Source organism: Phaethon lepturus, unplaced genomic scaffold (assembly GCF_000687285.1).
Source record: "Phaethon lepturus isolate BGI_N335 unplaced genomic scaffold, ASM68728v1 scaffold15204, whole genome shotgun sequence".
In the NCBI taxonomy this organism is placed as follows: domain Eukaryota; kingdom Metazoa; phylum Chordata; class Aves; order Phaethontiformes; family Phaethontidae; genus Phaethon; species Phaethon lepturus.
In genome coordinates this window covers 52,028-70,320 of record NW_010534114.1, presented here as the reverse complement: position 1 = coordinate 70,320, position 18,293 = coordinate 52,028, and the positions used below count along the sequence as shown (strand labels likewise).

General features: G+C 46.8%; 1 protein-coding gene across 1 annotated transcript in view; it reads left to right on the top strand.

Moving 5' to 3' along the window:
• The first annotated feature begins 13,788 nt into the window (after window positions 1–13,788).
• SPP2 (secreted phosphoprotein 2, 24kDa) overlaps window positions 13,789–18,293 on the top strand; it is a 5,717-nt gene continuing 1,212 nt past the window's right edge. The window contains exons 1-4 of the mRNA XM_010285436.1: window positions 13,789–13,837; window positions 13,942–14,066; window positions 15,469–15,591; window positions 17,164–17,274. Of these exons, the coding sequence (XP_010283738.1) occupies window positions 13,789–13,837; window positions 13,942–14,066; window positions 15,469–15,591; window positions 17,164–17,274 (408 nt within the window). The remainder of the gene's footprint in view (window positions 13,838–13,941; window positions 14,067–15,468; window positions 15,592–17,163; window positions 17,275–18,293) is intronic.

The window sequence follows — 18,293 nt, the reverse complement described above, 5'->3', positions numbered from 1 at the left end:
GCTGTTCCTTGTGTATTTTTTAGGTGCTCATTGCTGAGAATAACTGCTGTTTCATCTCCTGCCCACTCCTCCACCAGCCGGTTGGGGCCACCATCTCAGGCGGCAGCTGTAGCCACAGAGAGCATTCATTGCCCGGGAGCCCAGCTAGGCTGGTGGCTCCTGGCCCCTTCCTCAGCCCCTGCCTTGCTGCTGCAGAGATCAGCAGAGGGCAGGGCTGTCTCACCAGAGTTCTCAGGAGACAGGGCCTCCCCCTGAGCAGTGGCCACCCCAGGTCCCCAGGGCAGCGCCACAGAGACGAAACCTTTCCTGGTGCAACTTGTACCCATTGCCCCTTGTCTGCTTGGGAAGGGAGGGCCTGCATCTTCTTTGAAATGACCCTTTAAGTTCTGTGATGAGGTGTGTGTCCCCCAAACCTTCTCATCTGGTGGCCACCCAGACAGAGCTTTCTGTCAAGGGAGCTGCTGTCCCAGTGGACGGCTGCAGAGACTGCACCCTTCCTCCTGGCTGGAGGAGAGCTTCTGGAGCCTCCTTCTGCTCCACCTTGCAAGGTGTGCTTGGGTGGAGGAGCTGCAGGAGGCAATTAGCAGGTTATGCTGTATTAGGGAGAATGAACAAGAAATAAGAGTATTAGTCAAGGCTTTGTGAGAAGAAATGCTAGGGCCCTTTGGCATCGACGTCCAAGGACCACCAGACAAAGAGCTTCAACTGCAAACAGATGGCACCTTGGAGAAGGAGGTGCCATGGTCTCTGGTGGCCTGTGGAACCAGATGATCACTTCACTCCTCTTCCTCATATTGTACCAACCAGCAAAAGATATGAAGCCTTGGCACCAGCCAAAACCAATGAACAAGATTCCCAGGAAGAAACTGCACCAGCAGCACATACTGAAAGCTGCAAAAGGAAGCATCGAGTGCTAGTAGTGGATGACTCCCTGCTGAGAGGCACTGAGGCACCCGTCTCTTGGCCTAAAGGGAAGTTTGCTGCTTGCCAGGAGTCAAGATCTGAGATGTCACAGAGAGACTGCAACAACTGGTAAAAAAGCATAGACTGTTGTCCCCTACTTCTTTTTCCATGTCAGCCAACAGAACCTTGTCTTCCAAGGTGACTTCAGTTACTCGGTCATCTGTTGGGAAAGCAATACAGCTCTGTACAAGCCATCCAGGAGGTTCCTGGAACGCATTGAGGACTGTGTCCTGCTACAGATGCTGGACATGCTGACTAGGAACAGTGCATTGCTCGATTTACTGCTCACAAACCATGAAGACTTACTCAACAACATAACCACCCATGTTATCCTTGGATACAGCAACCACAGCATTGCAAAGTTCAAGATCTTGCTGAGCACACTGAAGACCAGTACTAGGACAAAGACCCTGGATCTCAGAAGAGCCAACTTCAATAAGCTCAGAGCCCAGCTGCAAGGGATTCCATGGGAAGCATCCACAGGGGGCAAAGGAGCTTGTGAATGCTGGGAGTTACTCAAGAACAGCCTCCTGAAAGCACAGAACAGTCCATCCCCTACAAAGGGAAAGGACAGAACAAGAGACCACCCTGGCTTAACAATGAGTTTTGGGTATGCTTAAAAGCAAAAAAAGAAGCATACTGGCTGTGAAAAGGCAGTCAGATAGCCATCGAGGACTACAAGAACCTTGCTAAGCCATGCAGAGGTGCAGTCAGGAAGGATAAGGCTCAGCTATAAAATTGGCCAAAGATGTCAAGAACAAGAGAGGGTTCTTCAGACGCATGAGCAGTAAGCAGAAACACAGGAAAGATGTAGACCACTTACTAAACATGGCAGGGAAGCTAGTCACTAATAATGCTGTAAAGACAGACATTCCCAGTGCCTTCTTTGTCTTCACCGGCATAGCTGGACCCTGAATTGCAAGATCAAGCGCATGTGTCGACCCACCAGTCACTATGGGAAGGGCTGGTCTGCGGGCTCTTGCAAGGACTAGACAAATAAAATAGATAAACCCACATAAATGTATGGGCCTGGGCAGAATCCGGCCCACTGCATCTGAGCCAGGTTGTGCTCCATCGTCCAAAGACTGTTCAGAGCAAGCATGAAAAACGCTATATGCACGGCCAAGAGTCCTGGATATTGCTTAAAAGAGCCTCCTGTAGGAACAGGAATCTGGTCTCTCACTGAGAACAGGCTGGTTTTGCTCTCATGGCTGGAGGCAGGAGTTCAGAGCTGTGAAGAAGACAGCAGCCAGCTTGTGTTTGCAGCGGGCCTGGGGCTTTAAGTCTGAACCTACACCTGGGAACACACTTGGAGAAATAAGAGCTTGAGTGCCTGTTCTGAAAAGACCATAAGTAATTCAGTCTTGCCAGGCTTTCTTAAGCGTGTGTTTGTTCTCCCCAAGAAAATGACTTATTTTACTAATTTAAAAAGATAAGTAAATCCCTTTGGGGCAAAAGGGGATTACTTCCCAAGGAACGTCCTTCCCAAAAAGTTCCTAGTGAGTTAGGTACAAATGTCTCTCTTGGATCTTGCTGTGGTTCTTCCACTCCTCCTGGCCCGTTGCACTTCCGAGAGGGGCAGGGGAGAAATTGCTGCTGAGAAAATCAGTCTTGGGTTCTCCCTGCAGCGCCAGAGCCCGACCCTAAACATGGTCCATCCCAAGCGCCCGCCGGCAGGGTCTGTTACCCCCCTTTCAGCTGAGGTCTGAGCGGGAGCATCAGCAAGGGGGGCACACCACCCCTGTCGCAACGAAAGAAATCCTGCCGGGTGGAGTGTCTGCTTTGTTGTCGGTGAATTGTTCAACATTAAAATGCGTTGTCGAGGTGGCTGGCTAGCGCTTGGGTGGTGGCCAGTGCCACACAGCAGCGAGCGCTGTGAAGGAAAAAGCCTTTACCCGCACGCTTACGCACATCTCGCCTATTTAGGCTGCTTTAATCCATGGCAATATGCGTTTCCCTGGCTTTTGCTGCTGTGCCCCAAGAGGTGATGGATCTATCCTGCTCTTTACTCCCTTTACACTCTCATCTAAGCTGGGGACGCATAAATTTAGCGTCATGGTGTTCTAGCGCCTGATCTCTCCAGGCCTGTGCTGCCTCTTCTGTGGAGATGGAGGTGGTTGCAGACAGATGGAGAGTTGGTCACAGCCTCTTCCTTGGTCGCCCAGGGCCAACGCAGAGCTGAGGTGCATGGGCCGTGCACCTTGGAGAGTCCTCCTCTGGTGGCACCAGCTGATCTTCACGTGTCCCTGGCCTCAGGAGAGGGTTGGAAGGTTTGGCTCCCAAAGCTCCCTGCTAATTGGCCCTTGCTGTGCCTCTTGGAGAGAATGAGGTAGGCGGTTTTGGCAGCTGTTGCCACTGGGCATTAGCAGACTTTAAAATCAGGGCATGTTCTTGAACAAGCATAGCTCAGACATCTTGAGAGGAGCTGGATGCTCTCTGCTCTTCTCTGTTGGCGTGCGAGGGTTTGCCTGGTTTCAGGATGACACTAGACTGTTGTGCGGGTGTGTGAGGGGGTGCTACGTGTACACAAGTTGGCCTTTAGACGGCCGGTCCTGTCACCCTGGGTCCCAGCAAAACCTCCTAGCGGTCCTCCGTCCATCTGTGGGTGGCTGGTCAAGACTGGGCTTGATTTTAAGCTTGCATGGATACCTACACGTCAAGCACAACGATGTTCCTTCAGATATCCTGCAGAATATACCTGTCCTGCTGGGTCTTCCCTGCCCTCACGGACGCCTTCCACATCTCGTGGGACAAATTGCTTTCCTGTGGAAACGTCCTGCATCTGTCCGCAGGGTTGGGTGTCCTGGCACGGGATGGAGAACCGCAGATGCATCACGGCCCACGGCTGATGTTGGAGGCTGCAGGGGAGTGGGCACCTCCTGAGGCTGTGCTCCTCGGTCAGGAGGGACACGTGCGCCGCTGGAGCCTGCCGTAGGAACCTCAGCACGAAAGCGATGCCGGGGTGTTGTGAATGAGCCAATCTGTATTTCCTCGTGGAGGAGGTGTCTTGCATGTTTTTGCCCCTGGCTGTCTCCTGCTTTTCCATTATTAATTTGATTTAAAACATTGATAGGAGACTGTCTCAAGGCAACTTTGTGTCGAGTTATTTTCCTGCATCCCCAGTGTAAGCGAGTAGTAGCTCTTGCTTTATGTCATTCCTATTCTTTTTTTCTGTAGGATGTTAATGTATTTCCAATAACAACATTGTAAAACTGTCATCTAAGAAACATGTAAATCTCATAATCTCCCCGTTGATTTATGATACGAGTTTTCTGCTATCAGGAAATCTCTCTTGTGAAAAGGGATATTAATGAGGTCATATAAAATGCCCCCCCTTTTTTTTTTTAAAGAGGTTTTTTCTTAAAAGATGCATATTTGTGCTTCATGGTAAATAGCTGAAAAACATAGTGGTTTATCTGCAACGTGGGCTTGGTCTGGGAGGCACTAAAATGACATACAGTTAAAAATACTGGCTCAAGCACAGATATACGAGTAAGTGAAGGTTGAAAGTGTTCTGCTTCCTAGGCCGGTGCCTGGTATGCAGGTATTGTGAAAAAAGATTTATGCAGTTCAGAAATTAATCATAGGCTGTAATTAAACCTTGACTGCAATAAATTTGCTTTCTGTGAAATCTCAGATTTGTAAGTTCAGGATTGTTTCGGCAGGAGCAAAAAGGCAGAATGAGGTTGTAACCACGGGGCTGCAGCAGAACTGCTAGAGGTGAAGTGTTTCTTGGTTTCTAGAAGAAACCCTTTTGCCCCCTTTTGGCTGGAGTGCAGCCAGTTGCTAAAAGAAAGGGCTAATTTGTAATAAATAATTTATTCACAAACTTCATCTTTCTTTCCTTTTCTGCTCGCCAAATAGTGAGTAAATAGACATTATTTCTAAGAGGTTTTGTTTGGATAGTAGAATTTTTTTTTTCTTTGCGGTTGCCATCAGTGTAGAATTTGAACTATGAAGTATTCAGGATGTTTGTGCAGTGTTTTCTACTTTGCTTGTGTACGTGTGCTGGTGGGGTCCTAGTACTTAACGCTGGAGTGTAACTGTAAAACCTAATCACCTGTAAATACTTGCTGATGGGCTTAGATTGGGAACACTTGATAGCAGACTCCCACAAATGTCGTCTTTGGGAAAACTTGAACACACGAAGTGTTCCTACCTTGCTGGAGCTGTACTTCCGTAGAATTAGTTGCTTTGGATGACTTTTGCTCTAAGTCCTGCCGACAGCGTATTTCCCTTAAGGCCTTACCTCTTGCAGTTTGGGAATCTCCGCTTAAAAGCAAGAAATAACCCAAAAGCTTGCTGCAAGCCCATAAAACAGTCAGTGAGACATAAATTTGAACTATAAAACAACTGAAACATCCACGTGTTCCCCAACACTCTTTTGGTCACTAATCTGAAACGCAGCGCTGTGCCGGCTGCGATGAAGAATACTTCACTCTATCCCAGCCAAACCCCGTACAGCAAGTTATGATTTGGAACAGCTAGCTGGACGTTTAAATAAACTTGACAAAATAATGCTACACCTAGGAAGAGACCGCGAGCGATGAAACGGAGAATTCACTTGGAAAGGGTTGCTCGGTTTGGCTGGAAGCAGAGTTGAAGAGGGTGGTGAATGATGCTTGAAGATGCTGACAGATGCTCGCAGATGAACTTTTGTGAGTTTATTGTGGAATCAAAGCAAGGATTTAAAGGGTTTCCTCCAAGCGCAAGTTGATGGAAGAAGCGTTGCAGTAACTCTGCGAAGCAGGGAGGATCGGTTAGCTTTTGCAGAGCAAAAAGGGAACGCAGGTTCGATTCCTGTTCCCGTCGTGCTGCCACAGGAGATGGGGTTTTAAGCTTTGCAATGCACCTACAAGAGGGGCTGATGAAAACAGTAGAACTACAAGAAGTTAAGATAGTGCTGCCAAGTCTCTGTCTTGGAAGAGGGGTGACTGAGCCTACTCTACTATGCCTACTGACTATGATCAACCAGGATCTACTCTGGGTCCCCAGGTGGGCCACAGGCTACAGGTACCGCGCAGGATTAGTGCTCTGTGCTCCGGCTGCCAACGGGCTAGCAGCCAGGACACTTGCTCCCCACTGTGGCTAACGATCTTGGCAATGGGTGGGCCGGAGGAGGCTGTAGCACAGGTAGAAGGTGGCAGTTGGGACTGGTGTGTATTGATGTCAATAGGGAATCTCTGAATGAACAAGGCTTGCCAGGGCTGAGCTGTGCTCCTGGTGGGGAAAATGTAATGTGAAAAATGAAAAGTAAATTTTAGACTGCTTGGAATTCCCCTTTGCTGTAAGGAGAACATGACCAGCTGTGGGCTGTCTCCTGAAGGGTCTGGGTTTGGGGAGTGTCTGGGGGAGGAGAGACATTATCCTAGCTTTGGGCTTTAATTCTGCTGTAAAATGTGAGCTTAGGTAGTGTGGCTCGAATAATGAGATTGGGCTGATAATGCCTCTTCTGAGAGCAGCGTACTTGGAATCAGAATTGATTCAGCTGTGTGGTCCTCAGCAATTCATAGGAAAAAAGCGTCAGCAGACGCGCAAGAAAAGTCCCTTTTAGGCTGTTTCGTTTAAGCAGTTGTCAAATGCCCAAGCACGGCCCTTGAATGAATTCATCAAACGAATTGCTCCAAGTCATTAAATGAGTCTTACTTAAAAAAAAAAAAAAAATTAAAAAATACACCACTTAGCTGTATCTTTTCAACAGAGAGGACACAGGTGCTCATGCCACGTCCAGTCTGGGAGAGCAGGGTCTGTGTTGTGCTCGGTGCCACGAGGAAGGGGTGATTAGGACAAGGCTTGGTGGTGGGACCCAGAGTAGGTCAGATAGAGCAGAAGGAGCTACCAAGCTGTTCCTGAGTTTCGTGTCCACTCCCAAGTGGGCTTCTGCTGAGTGCTTGCCTGGAGGTACGTGCGCAGGTTGGGAACCTGATTTTTATGTTTGAGGGCTTCCCCTCAAGAGGTGGGTTTGCAGAGGACCTCCATCGTGTGGTGTGCGCTCACCATGGGACTGGCATGCCGCGGTGCTCTGTCCCTGTACATCTTACCCTGATCCTTCTGCTACTATTTGCACTTATTTGTTCTCTATAATCTCAGGCAAACAACTTCTGCAGTTGGTTCCTCTGCCTCTTAGTGTGATCACAACTGAGCTGTTTCTAGGAGTGTCTCTAAAGAGTGTGAGGGCTGCCTGTGTCCCTGGTTTTGACTTTTTTTTTTTTTTAACACAAACTGTGGCTACGCACCATCTGCGGAACCAGGACCAGAACTGATTTCTTGGGTTCTTCTTTTCTTCATTATATTGAGCTCACCCCTGTACAGTCCAACCTCAGGCGGCAGAATGGTGCCTTTCAGCATCTGAAAGTCTTTGTGGTTTAATGTGTACCTTGAGATTTCTGGATCCCTTCCTAAAAGCCGGGCTGCTGCTGTGCAGGACATGAGACAAAACAGTGCCTGGAATTGCCTGTTTGGCTAATTCTTGTTTTTGCTGCTCACGACTAAAGTAATTATCTAAAATACATGCTGACTTAAAGCTTGAGCTCACCGCTAGTGACTTTTATCTGATGTCTAAAACCTTGTGTAACTGCTCAGAGACTCTAAAAAACAGAAATGAAAATGACAGCTTTAGTATTTAAGGATCCTTGAAATTTGTTTGGCTTACTGATTTTTCTGGTTATGGATCTTAACGCCTCTGTGAAATTAAAAGAATATTCTACTTTTTTTTTATTGAGAGAAAGATTATAACTTGAAGAACTAACTCTTAAAAAAAAAAATCAATTCATGCTAAAAATTCATGACTCGTGTTCCTCTGATTACGCACCTTCTCGTGACTTGCAGCCAGAAACAACCCTTTGTGTGCTGAATTACACCGATGCTGAGGCTGAAATAGCATTAAAAGGAAATGCTGGTAATGTGACTGCATGCCTGAAAGGCTGAGCCCACTTCAGCAGCGCAAGCCACTTTCAATAAACGGCAGCATCAGGCTCACGAGGGATGGGGTGTGACACTGGTGGCTGCACTTGGCAGCCGATGGCTTCAAATGTTTTGCCTGGTTTCCCCTGGGATTTCAAGATTTACCAGGGCTTGGTTTGACCGGTGGTTGCAAGTAGCTTGCACTAAGAACGCAGAAGGATGTAACAACTGAACTATCTGAGAATGTGCCCTAGGCATAGGGAGAAAACCTTGAAAATTATCAGTATGGTCAGCAAAACTTATTAAAAGCAATAAAAATTAAAAAGAGACATATCTCTTTTTCAGGTAACAATCTTTGGGTCTGGAGGTAGTGTTTGCCTTGCATCAGCTGCAAAGTTGTGCCAGTGACCCCCGTAAGAGCTATTACTGCTGACCTGGCAGGCACAGGAAATATAAATATTTAAAGTTTCAAAGGCCCAAAGCAATGAAGTGAGACCTCTGAGATGCTGGTGCAGGCTGTGATGTTTCAGAACAAGCACCCAGTGTGCGTTATGGAGGTTCTGTTTGCTGTAATGTGTGCTTTGGGTTGCTTCACTCTCAAAGTCCACTTCCAGCAACTGCGGTAGAAACCGTGTAGGCTTAGGTCGCGTTGGTTAGAGCAGCGTGTACGGGGCGCCTCAGAAGCGCGGAGCAAAAGGGGTTAGGCGCTGCCTCTGCATGCCTGCTGAAATGTTTCCTTTAGCCTTTGTGAAATTCCTGTTAAAGACATCAGTTCCAATGGTTTTCAGTATTGACGTAGAACAGCTCGGTGAGTTCTCCTGGAGCATCTGCAAACCTTGCAGAGTGTGAAACTGCCACGGTATAAACTCCAGACTTACGAAATGCAGCTGGTTTCATCCTTAATACCGTAGGTGTGGGAATCTGAGGTGTCACTACATTGACTTCTCTTCGCTTTACTCTCCTTTCGACCATCACATCTTCAAGTGCTTTACAGCGGAAAGCTCTGTGTGCGGTTGAGAAAGGCAGCCAGCATGGCAGAGGGTACCATCTTAGGAGAGCGTGAGAGCAATTAGAGGAATTGGAAGGACAAACACTTATTCTCCATCCCAGGCGGTCAAGGGCTGGAGAACGTTCAGCAGCCCCCAGGCAGTGTCTGGACTGGCTGTATGATTGTCTGCTAGTTTCTCAAGGGACAGGTAGGCAAGATCTGAAGGGAATCCAAGCTGAGTCTCTGTTGGTGAGGACATGGTGGCGCTGGATTAATGGTTGGACTTGATGATCTTGAAGGTCCTTTCCAACCTTAGTGATTCTGTGGTGTCTCTGAACTGTGGATCAGGTCACAAAGCCTCTGTTAGTCTGAGCAAAATCTAGAAGCCATCTTCCTATCTGTATCTGCTGATGTCAATACAGTGGTTAGTTTTCTGCATGTGTGAGGAAGAAGTTACTCATGGAGAAGAACTTTCAGGGAGAGCCTTTTGGTTTTGCCAATGCTATGACGTGAGAGCTATAGGGGAAAAAAAGAACATGTTGTTTTGCCATTAGTCACGTTTTCTTTTATCTGAAGGGACATCATTAACTTTCATCTGTCATCTGACTGTCCAGGAAACAAGGGATCAGGAATAGCTCCTCAATGCCTGCAATGCTGTTTTACCTGTTTTTAGAAAACAGACGTGTGATGATGCTGGGCCATTTACATTTTAAATTAAAAGACATCTTGTAGTTACCAAAATTTCACTCACAAAGAGAAATTACTGTTCTCCCAGTTGTCTGGGAACAGAGCTGACTTGATTGCTGGGAGTGAAAGTGGTCTGAAAATTAAAAGCTCTTTAATTTCCTCTTTTCTGAAATGGTGCATATCTGTGTGCTGTGTAGATTAAGCTGCATACAACCCCCCTCCCTCTGCCTCAAGGTGCTTGGCATCTGGAACTTGCTAGTAGTAGAGTCAAAGTTTTGCCCTTAAATTGTGAAGAGTTTTTCTCCATCTTGCCCCTCGAGTTTCAAGAAGTTTTGTATTTTGGGGGGTTTAACCATAACATTTGTCCTTTCTAAAAAGATGTGTATGTATGTGCAAGCTCTCTCTAAAAGTCGTGTCAAAGTTCTTCAGTCTGGTTAATCGGGGGGGATAAAAATGTTATCCTGATCAGGGATGTTGTGAGCTCTGTTGCTGCCGCTGCAGCCAGGAGCCTTCATAAAGCTGCAGACGAAATTTGTGGCTTCTCCCCAGTCCTGTGTGGTGTCTGGGTTGTCTTCCTGTGAAAGCCTGTATAATTCCCAGGGATGTGGAAGGCAGCATGGCAGAAATGCTTATTGTCTCATTTTTTGCACCTTCTCCATTTTGTTCTGCCCTGGTTTTGTTTCTGAGGCAAAGGCTTCACCTTTTGTCACTTCTCCGTGTGCCATGGCACCATTCACCAAAATGGCTTGTAGCACCTAGTAATTCGTGGCAGGGTCCTTATCGGCAAATGCCGGGAGCTGGTCTCTAGAGGAAGGGAAGGATGCATTGCTCTTCCAAGAGCGTATTGTCCTTGGTCTGTGTGGCCATGCCTGCTGTTTCCTTAAGCATAAGTGAAACAACAACTTTCTGTTTTGAATGTGCCAATAAACGAAGAGTCTCTTGAGTTCAGGAATTTGACCTCGGAGGCCTTCTGCAAAGTATTGAATTTCAGGTTGAAGTCCAGTCGCTCTTCACAAGTTTAGTGGTGTTGCCTAGTCTGAAGCTTCAGTTACAGTCTCCAGTCCAAAGTAGACCTCAGACCTCTTCAGAAACCCAGAACTTGGGGCACTTTGACTCTGAAACTGTAAAATTGGTTCCACTGCTTAGATCTACTGAAAGCAGAGGTTTCCCAAGAATGCTTCTTTTCAAGCCCTTGTCCCAAAGGAAAATACCCCATCCTTCTCCTGTTGGCTGTGCCTGTTAGCACTAGGCAGGTGCTACTCATGGAGATACATCACCTGTGAGTAGGGACAACACTGTGCCCTGCTCAGACTTGCCTTTCCTCCCACCGGCACATGCCTGAGCCTGTTTTCTTCACAGACTTTCTCTTCTCCCTGTTCCCATCCTGCTCACCCCCAGTTTCTACCTCTTGCCCAGGTCCTGTCTCTGGGTTGAGCACCCTCAACCCAGATGCACCTCTGACATGGGCAGTGGATGAAACCAATTTTGCTGTAACATTGAATCTACTGGAGTGTATAATGTATCTGTGGAGAGATAGGAGAAATATTTACCAAGTTCATTACAGACTTAATGAGCCAGGATTCAGAGAGGTGGAATAGCAAACATCTCCGTTCTCTGGATGCCGCAAAGCCAAGCCAGAGCTCTGCAGAGAAATTTTCATTTCATTAAAAAATTTTATTTTCTAGCCCCACTCAGCATTACTGCTGGCAGCATTTCCTAGTACCTAGTCTAAGAGGAAAATCTTTAAACCCTGCAGTTGGTTCAATAGTTAAAATTACTATTGGACCAGCTACAACGTTCTGGCTCGGCAGTTAGGAAGCAGCTTGACATATTCAGGTTCTGGTGGAATATTAACTGGTCCCAGCATATGAGAGGCAGATGGTTCCTTTTCTACGGGTGAAGTCGAAAGCTGAATGTTATCCAAACTACCGCAGCAAGTTGGTGGTGAAGCGTGCCGAAAAACAATAAGGATCCTGGGGCTCCGAATGCCAAGTTCTTTCCATTCAAGTGGTTAGAGCCGTCTCGTTTCTTGTGTTTCATTACCGCAGCAGCAGCAGCACAACTGATTGCAGAGAAACCACTGTAGAAGCAGGTCAAACAGCATATCAGAAGGTTTCCTCCTTCATCTGAGGGTGCATGGTCTTGGCTCAGGTTGCAGAAAGATCGAGCATAGCACAACAGAGACTGTTCTTGAGAATCTCCAGCTCAGTTTAAATCCTCCACATTGTGCTTTGGCATGGTTGTAGGCATGGAAGAATATCAGCGGCCTCCCCGTGGCACAGACAGCAGTCAAGGAGAGCTGGGAAGCAGGAAGGGCAGACCCTGCTACAGATGAGCATGTCTGAGAGCCGGGAGAGAGCGTCTTCAGCTGCAGTGAACAAGGAGAATGGAGGTACAGAAGAGGGCTCTGGCTTTTGACTGGGCAAAGTTTCAATCGGCGTTTTTGATCGCGTTCCCAATGCTGAAATCCAACTTGGCTGCTAAAAAATGCCCACCCCTTTTTTGGAAAATGCACCCACACCCACCTCTCTCAAAGCAGGGCTTGGGTGGGATGGCACGCACGTGGTGTGGCACTAGCCAGTAAGGTGGCCCCGACGAGGTTCCTGTTTGGCGCCGTGTCTGCTCGTCCCCCACAGGCACGGCTTGTTCCTAGCACAGTCTGTGCTCATGGGCAGCTCTACCAACTGGCACACAAACTCTTTCCTGGGGCGTACCATGGCTCAACAGGTTCCTTTTCTAGGATCTCGCAGCATCAATGGGAAATGAATCCAGTGGCCATCAAAGCCCACACCTGGGCAGTTGTTTCTCTTGTGTCTTAGAAGTGCAATGCCTTTATGGGTCTTTGCCTTCAAGCATTTGCAGTACGAGTGGTACTTACCCAACTCCATCTGTCACCCGAGGAGTCAGTTCTCCCCAGCGTGCAACTTTGTGATCGGCTGCTGTCCTGCAATCTCACAACCTAACAACCAGAAGCAACTTTATCCTCTTCCTTATTAAATCTGAGCCCTGGTACTTTGCATGCTCCCATGTCTTTCCTTGAGTGCTTTTCATTTGGGAAGTTCTTAAAATGACCCTGTGCCACGTAATTCAAGTGAACTGCGATTTGAAGGTTAACGGAGGAGTGTCATACACAGGATCTTCAAAACGGATATGATTAGACACATCTCTGCTTTGTGAACAGTCAGCAATGGATGAACTTGTTTGAAGGCAGCAGTTTCCCTCCCAAATCCCATGGAGAGCCTTTAAGCACTTAAAACCCAGGTGCATCTCTGAACCTTATGACAAGTGTTTTAGTGGCTCCATTGCGGGGAGGTTGTGGTAGAGTGGTAAGATATGTTGCCCGTATCTGGAAAGGAAGGCTCGCAAGTGCCGAGTGCCATGTGGTGGGGAGGGTCTGGCCCTGTTGCAGTCTGGCTCCTATTAGCTCAGAGCTGAGGTGTCACGTCCAGCTCATCCCTCTCATTCCTTATGATGTTTTCAGTATTGCTGTCAGGCTCTAATTTTCCAAAAATCCCATTAATTTCTGTGTTGAAACTGAAGCCTGAGCATCAGGGGGAGCTGACAGGGGAAAGCACATGTCCACAGCCGCTCACTTGTTTGGATAGCTGGGCTCAGGCTTGGCAAGAGTCGCAATGTGGGAGCTCTTCTGGCATGTGCCCAATAGCAGAGGTCCCAGGAGCTTGCAAGGCAAACAGACCGGGGTGTCCCAAGGGTCTGCCTCGTGCCTGGGAGGCTGCTGTTAGGTGCTTTGGTCTGCAGGGTGGTGGTGTCAGGCAGGTCTGCGCAGGTGGACTCCCGTTCTGTGCTGGGGAATCATCCCCTCCTCGGGGAACGCCTGCTTGTAAGTGCTTCCAGTTGCTGCTGATACATAAAGGTGCTGGGTCCGGTGCTAGGGAAGGAGTTGACTCACCACGTGGAAAACTAATGGCTAAAAGTGAGCAAAATAACTAGATTCTGCCTTTGGCTATGGAGATACCGCGAATTCAGTGTTCCCTTTTAGTTGTAGTCCTGGGAAGAAGACACTGTAGCCCATCTCTTATCAGAGAACTACTGCTAAATGGAGAAAAGCTGACAGCAAATATTGACTCTCGGATCAATTCTGTTTAAAGTGCAATGTTTGTAGCGGAGCTTGGACGCAGGAAGGTCAGATGTAGGATCAAGGCTACATTTATATAAAGACAGAGGAATATGTACGGGAAACCCTTGCTTAGAAAGGGAAAGGACCAGAGGATTTTGAAAATCACACTATGAGGATCTTAATTTTTGTCCTCACACTGAGCGTTTTCTCATGTTCAGGTAAGTTGCTCAGAACGGAACCATGTCGTCTTTCTTATGGTGCTTCTGGGAGGAAGAGGACAAGACCATGCTGAACTTCTAATGGAACTGTGCCTCCATCTCAGGGTTTCCCGTGTACGACTATGAACTCCCTGTCACAGAAGAGGCTCTCAATGCTTCCATTGCGAGGATCAATTCCCAGTCATGGGGGACAAACCTGTATGGTGTTGTCAGGAGCCATGTCACAAGAGTAAGTGTGCAGCCAGCGGAGATCCTTTACCTGAAATATGCTTTGCTGTGCGGGAAAACTCTTTTTCACCCAACCCTGGCAACCCATATTTAGTTGGAGTTTTCTGATGTTGCTTGGAAGAGGGTGGATTTGGGGCATTACCTGAAGCTCTGGCTCTAGGAATCCAAATATCCTTTGTATGCTGGTTTGTAATTAAAAATACTCTACGAGTTTAAATTTTCCACCCCTAGAATAAAAATCTTTGAGGAATGTCTTGTAAGATTTTGTTCAAAACCAGTGTTTTTAAATACCTCCACCTAACTGCTTTGCTTTGGGCATGAAGTAACCTGGTTCATCTGAAGGTCTCAGCCGACCACCTGCATTCCTAATTAAATGCCACCACAAACGCATTCAGGATTCTTTCTCCAATCTGTGTTTACATCATCTGTCCCTACACACCAATTCTGGTTTAAATCTACTAGTGTTTAAATGCAGGCAGGAAACCCTTATCTGTTTTCATTTGTGTTGCTAAGAATCATATTGGATACCCAGAATTAAGGAGTTAAAGCTTCCTAATTTAAAATTAGCATGTCCATGTTCCTGAAGATCCTCAGAAACATTCTGTTTCTATAGCTCTATCAAGTGTGCATGTATCAAGTCTTCTGCAAGTATGAATGACAAGATGACTTTTGGATTCATCTAGTTGGGGGGAAAAAAATGCTTGAAAGCAGTGGGGGTTTTGTTGTTTGGTTTGGTTTTTTGGTTTCTTTTGAGTCTCCCATCTTCAGCCAAAACATTGATTAGACTGTGAGAGGGAGAAAAGAAAGTCCTAATGCATCAACAAAAGGAACCAAACTCTCTAAAGCTTGCAGTGTGGCACGGCCACTGCCCATTGAGGCACCTGAGATGACAAGAAGCAACTCTAGAAACTGCTTTAATTCAATTGCTTGCGGTCGTGTGATTTACTTTCCAAGCTGTGTATTTGCAGTAGACTTCCCAGCAGTCTAGATACCCACAGCAGAGCTGTTAGCACCCTGGTGCCCACAGAAGAGGGGGTAGCACGCAGGGGTAATGCTATGCTTATTTACCTTTGACTTATTTACCTATTTATTTACCTTTGACAGCTTTAGTTCCCCCCAGCCGACACTGAGAAGTGGGATGATCCCACTGTGGCTGTGGGGTTTCGAGTGAAACCCTTGTGGAAGCTGTTCTATGTTGCTGCTACCAAATGTGCCTAAGGGAGTAACTCCTGAGCAAAATAAAATATCTTTTCTCACACAGAGTAATCTGCTCTAACTTGGGCACTGACCCGTAATGCCCTTATGTCTTGCTTCTGCTTGACAAAGAAGCAAGGTTGCCATGTAGTGGGCATGGAAGAACGACGGGCACTAATTATATGTTGTGTTGACTTTCCTTTTACCAGGTTGACATGTGGAACAGCGATGCTTATAGACTAGAGCTGCAGTTCAGCATTCGTGAAACTGTGTGCACAAAAGCTTCCGGGAGAGACCCATTCACATGTGACTTCAAATTAGGCCCTTTCGTGGTAAGTGTCTCTGGTGTGGACGTGAACCCCCTGCTCCATGCAGGAGCTTCTCAGGACATGTTGAAACAGTACCGGGTGCTGAAGAATGACTGGCCTACTGAAAACAAACCCAAACCAATACAAACTACAGCATGGAGTGAGTGTGAGGTGGGAAGGGTCAGTGCTGGGAAAGTCTTCTGCCTGGGCAGCGGGGAATACAGGAACTGCTCTGAGTTGAAAAGAGGATGCGTGTCTCGGAGCAGCATGTAGTGAAAGTTTCTTGTGTCCTTCGGGACCAAATCCTGGAAAGAATGTACAGCGTTTTTTCTAAGGTAAGAGTGTTGGAAAAAAAATTGATGTTTGGCATGCTTTTGTCTGTCACGCATCTAGGCACCGTAGAAAAGTTTATCTCCCTATGTAGTGCAGATTCCTGCTCTGTGCTGGCAGCACTAATCTTTTTCAGATTTTCAACTCTCTTCAGCCTGAGATAAACACAGATCAGGCTCTTGCTGTGCTCTGGTTCTGAGAAGATCAGCTTTGGTGTAGGAGTAACATCATCTTTGAGTCTGGACTTCTCTGTGCAGTTATTTTTGACAAAATATGGCTCCTATTGCAAGTTTCGGAGTGGTTGTGTCCTAACTGCTTGCACAAATCTTACAAAGCATGTGGAGCAGCTCTTCAGTCCCTCTGTGCGATGATGCCATACCCGTGTGTCAGACTTCCACAAGGATTATATCTGGTTCTTTGTGCTGCTCCAAGCTGAGCTCTTCTCACCTCTTTTTCCTCTCTGAATAGCTGCCAAATTTATCTGTCCTTCCTGGGAACAGTCTTTAGGGAAGAAGAGGGATTCTGGGAAGGTACTTGAACAGATGGAGCAAAGACTTTCCTCATAGCTTACAAGTCGTGCTACTCCCTCGGGAGGTAGTTTACCCCTTGAAGAGGGGCAGGTAGATGTCTCTGAGTATCACTACTCTTGAGCTAAGCAGGTTATGTGTGCATGTAGATGGGACAACATGGAATGGATGGTCATTGCTACGTTTTCTTTAAAGACGCAAGGGTTGGCTGCTGCGAGGTTATCACTGTATCCTAAACAGACACCATTCCTCTTCTTTCCTTCTTGGAGCAATGCGGTATGAAAGATAGTATGAAGATCTCTGTCTTTCAAACTTGGGTGCAGGTTTTGATGGAGCATCTGTCAAATCATAGTGACAACTTCTTTCAAGGTAGTTTAACTTTTAGAGCTGTAGCTGCCATCAGCATCTTCTGTTTGCACTTGGTGATGTGCATCAAACCAGAACCATGAAAAGGATTATGAGATTTTTCTTCTACCTCGAGCAGGCTCAAGGCTTCATACAGCTAACATGCAATTGTGAAGTGATAACTTGTGTGTAGTCATATGCTGCCAGAACATATACGTCTGGCCGCAGTCTGCTCCAATAAATTTGTTAGGTGTATAATCCTGCTTGAGTTGCTTCCTTTTGGAATTTGTTTTTAAAATCCCTGTACATCTTCCCACCCTCAGTGAAAATCCCATGAGAGGGTTTGTACTGTAGCTTCGCTCTATGAGATTTGTTCTATTTTCACCTGTTACAGCCAACCACTTTCTGCAGAAGTGTTGTGGAAGTCTCCGGTGAGCTGATCTCGAACGTTATCGTACAATGTCATCGCGGCACATCCAGCTCCGAATCGATGAGCAGCGAGGAGGTAAGGAAGGGGAAAAATGATTTTTGCTGCCTGGGGGAGCGAAAATTCTGCTCATCCTCTTTTAAGCAGCAGTCAGGTGTGTATGTGTGAACTGCGGCTCCTGTTGCAGTTGGAGGTTTTGATCAGAAAACCAAATGTGGTTTGAAATCCAGCTGTCTCCTGTAATGCTTCACTTGCCATCAGCTGAGAGGTTTGACCTTGCTTGACGGATGCCTGGGGAGAGTGCGAATCTCTGCGGCAGTCTGGCACATCCACCAACTCCCAACACTCTTCCTTCGTTGACATATAGAGTATGTGCCTGGAGGACAGCGACTGGAACATCTTAGACTGAAACAAATACCGATGACTGTGGCTCTGTTACCAAACCCAGCTCTCAGCTGAGCATGTCATCACAGGAGAGCTGAAGAACATGTGCTCTACTGAGATTTGTGTTCCCTTTTTGAGCTTTTGCTTGGTTTTTAAGGTGTGATTAAATGCCAACCCAACCTGTGAATTCCTGCTAGCTGTTTTCAAATCATACCAGTGTCCAGTTTTTCCGTGAGCTGGTACTTGAACCTGGGTGCCTGCACTTACAACACAGATCTAGAGTGGGTGTTGTGCATGCGCATTATATGCAGGGAACAAAGATAGTTTCACAAGCAAGGTGCCAGAGGATATGGACAGCTTTTATTATTGGAAAATGCAAGTGGCTGAGTGAATAACTTGAAGCAAATAGGATTCTGTGTCACCTTCTCTTGGTTTGAATTGCCAAATTAACTTTTTTTTTTTTTTTTGGTTCAGAATCTCTATTCAGAGCTAGCTAGTGAATGCACCACAGGAAGTCTTGACCTGCAGAGCAGAAAGACTGCATGTGAAGTACTGAAATATGTAACATACCCTGGATGTTCACTCTGTCCTCAGTGGGTTAAACATAACTCTTATTTAATAGGGCATTCAGTATAAACACTTGCTTTTACAAGCAGACATCTTCCTGCAAGTTGTCTTTAACCATCACTTAAAATTCAGTACTGCTGCCAATA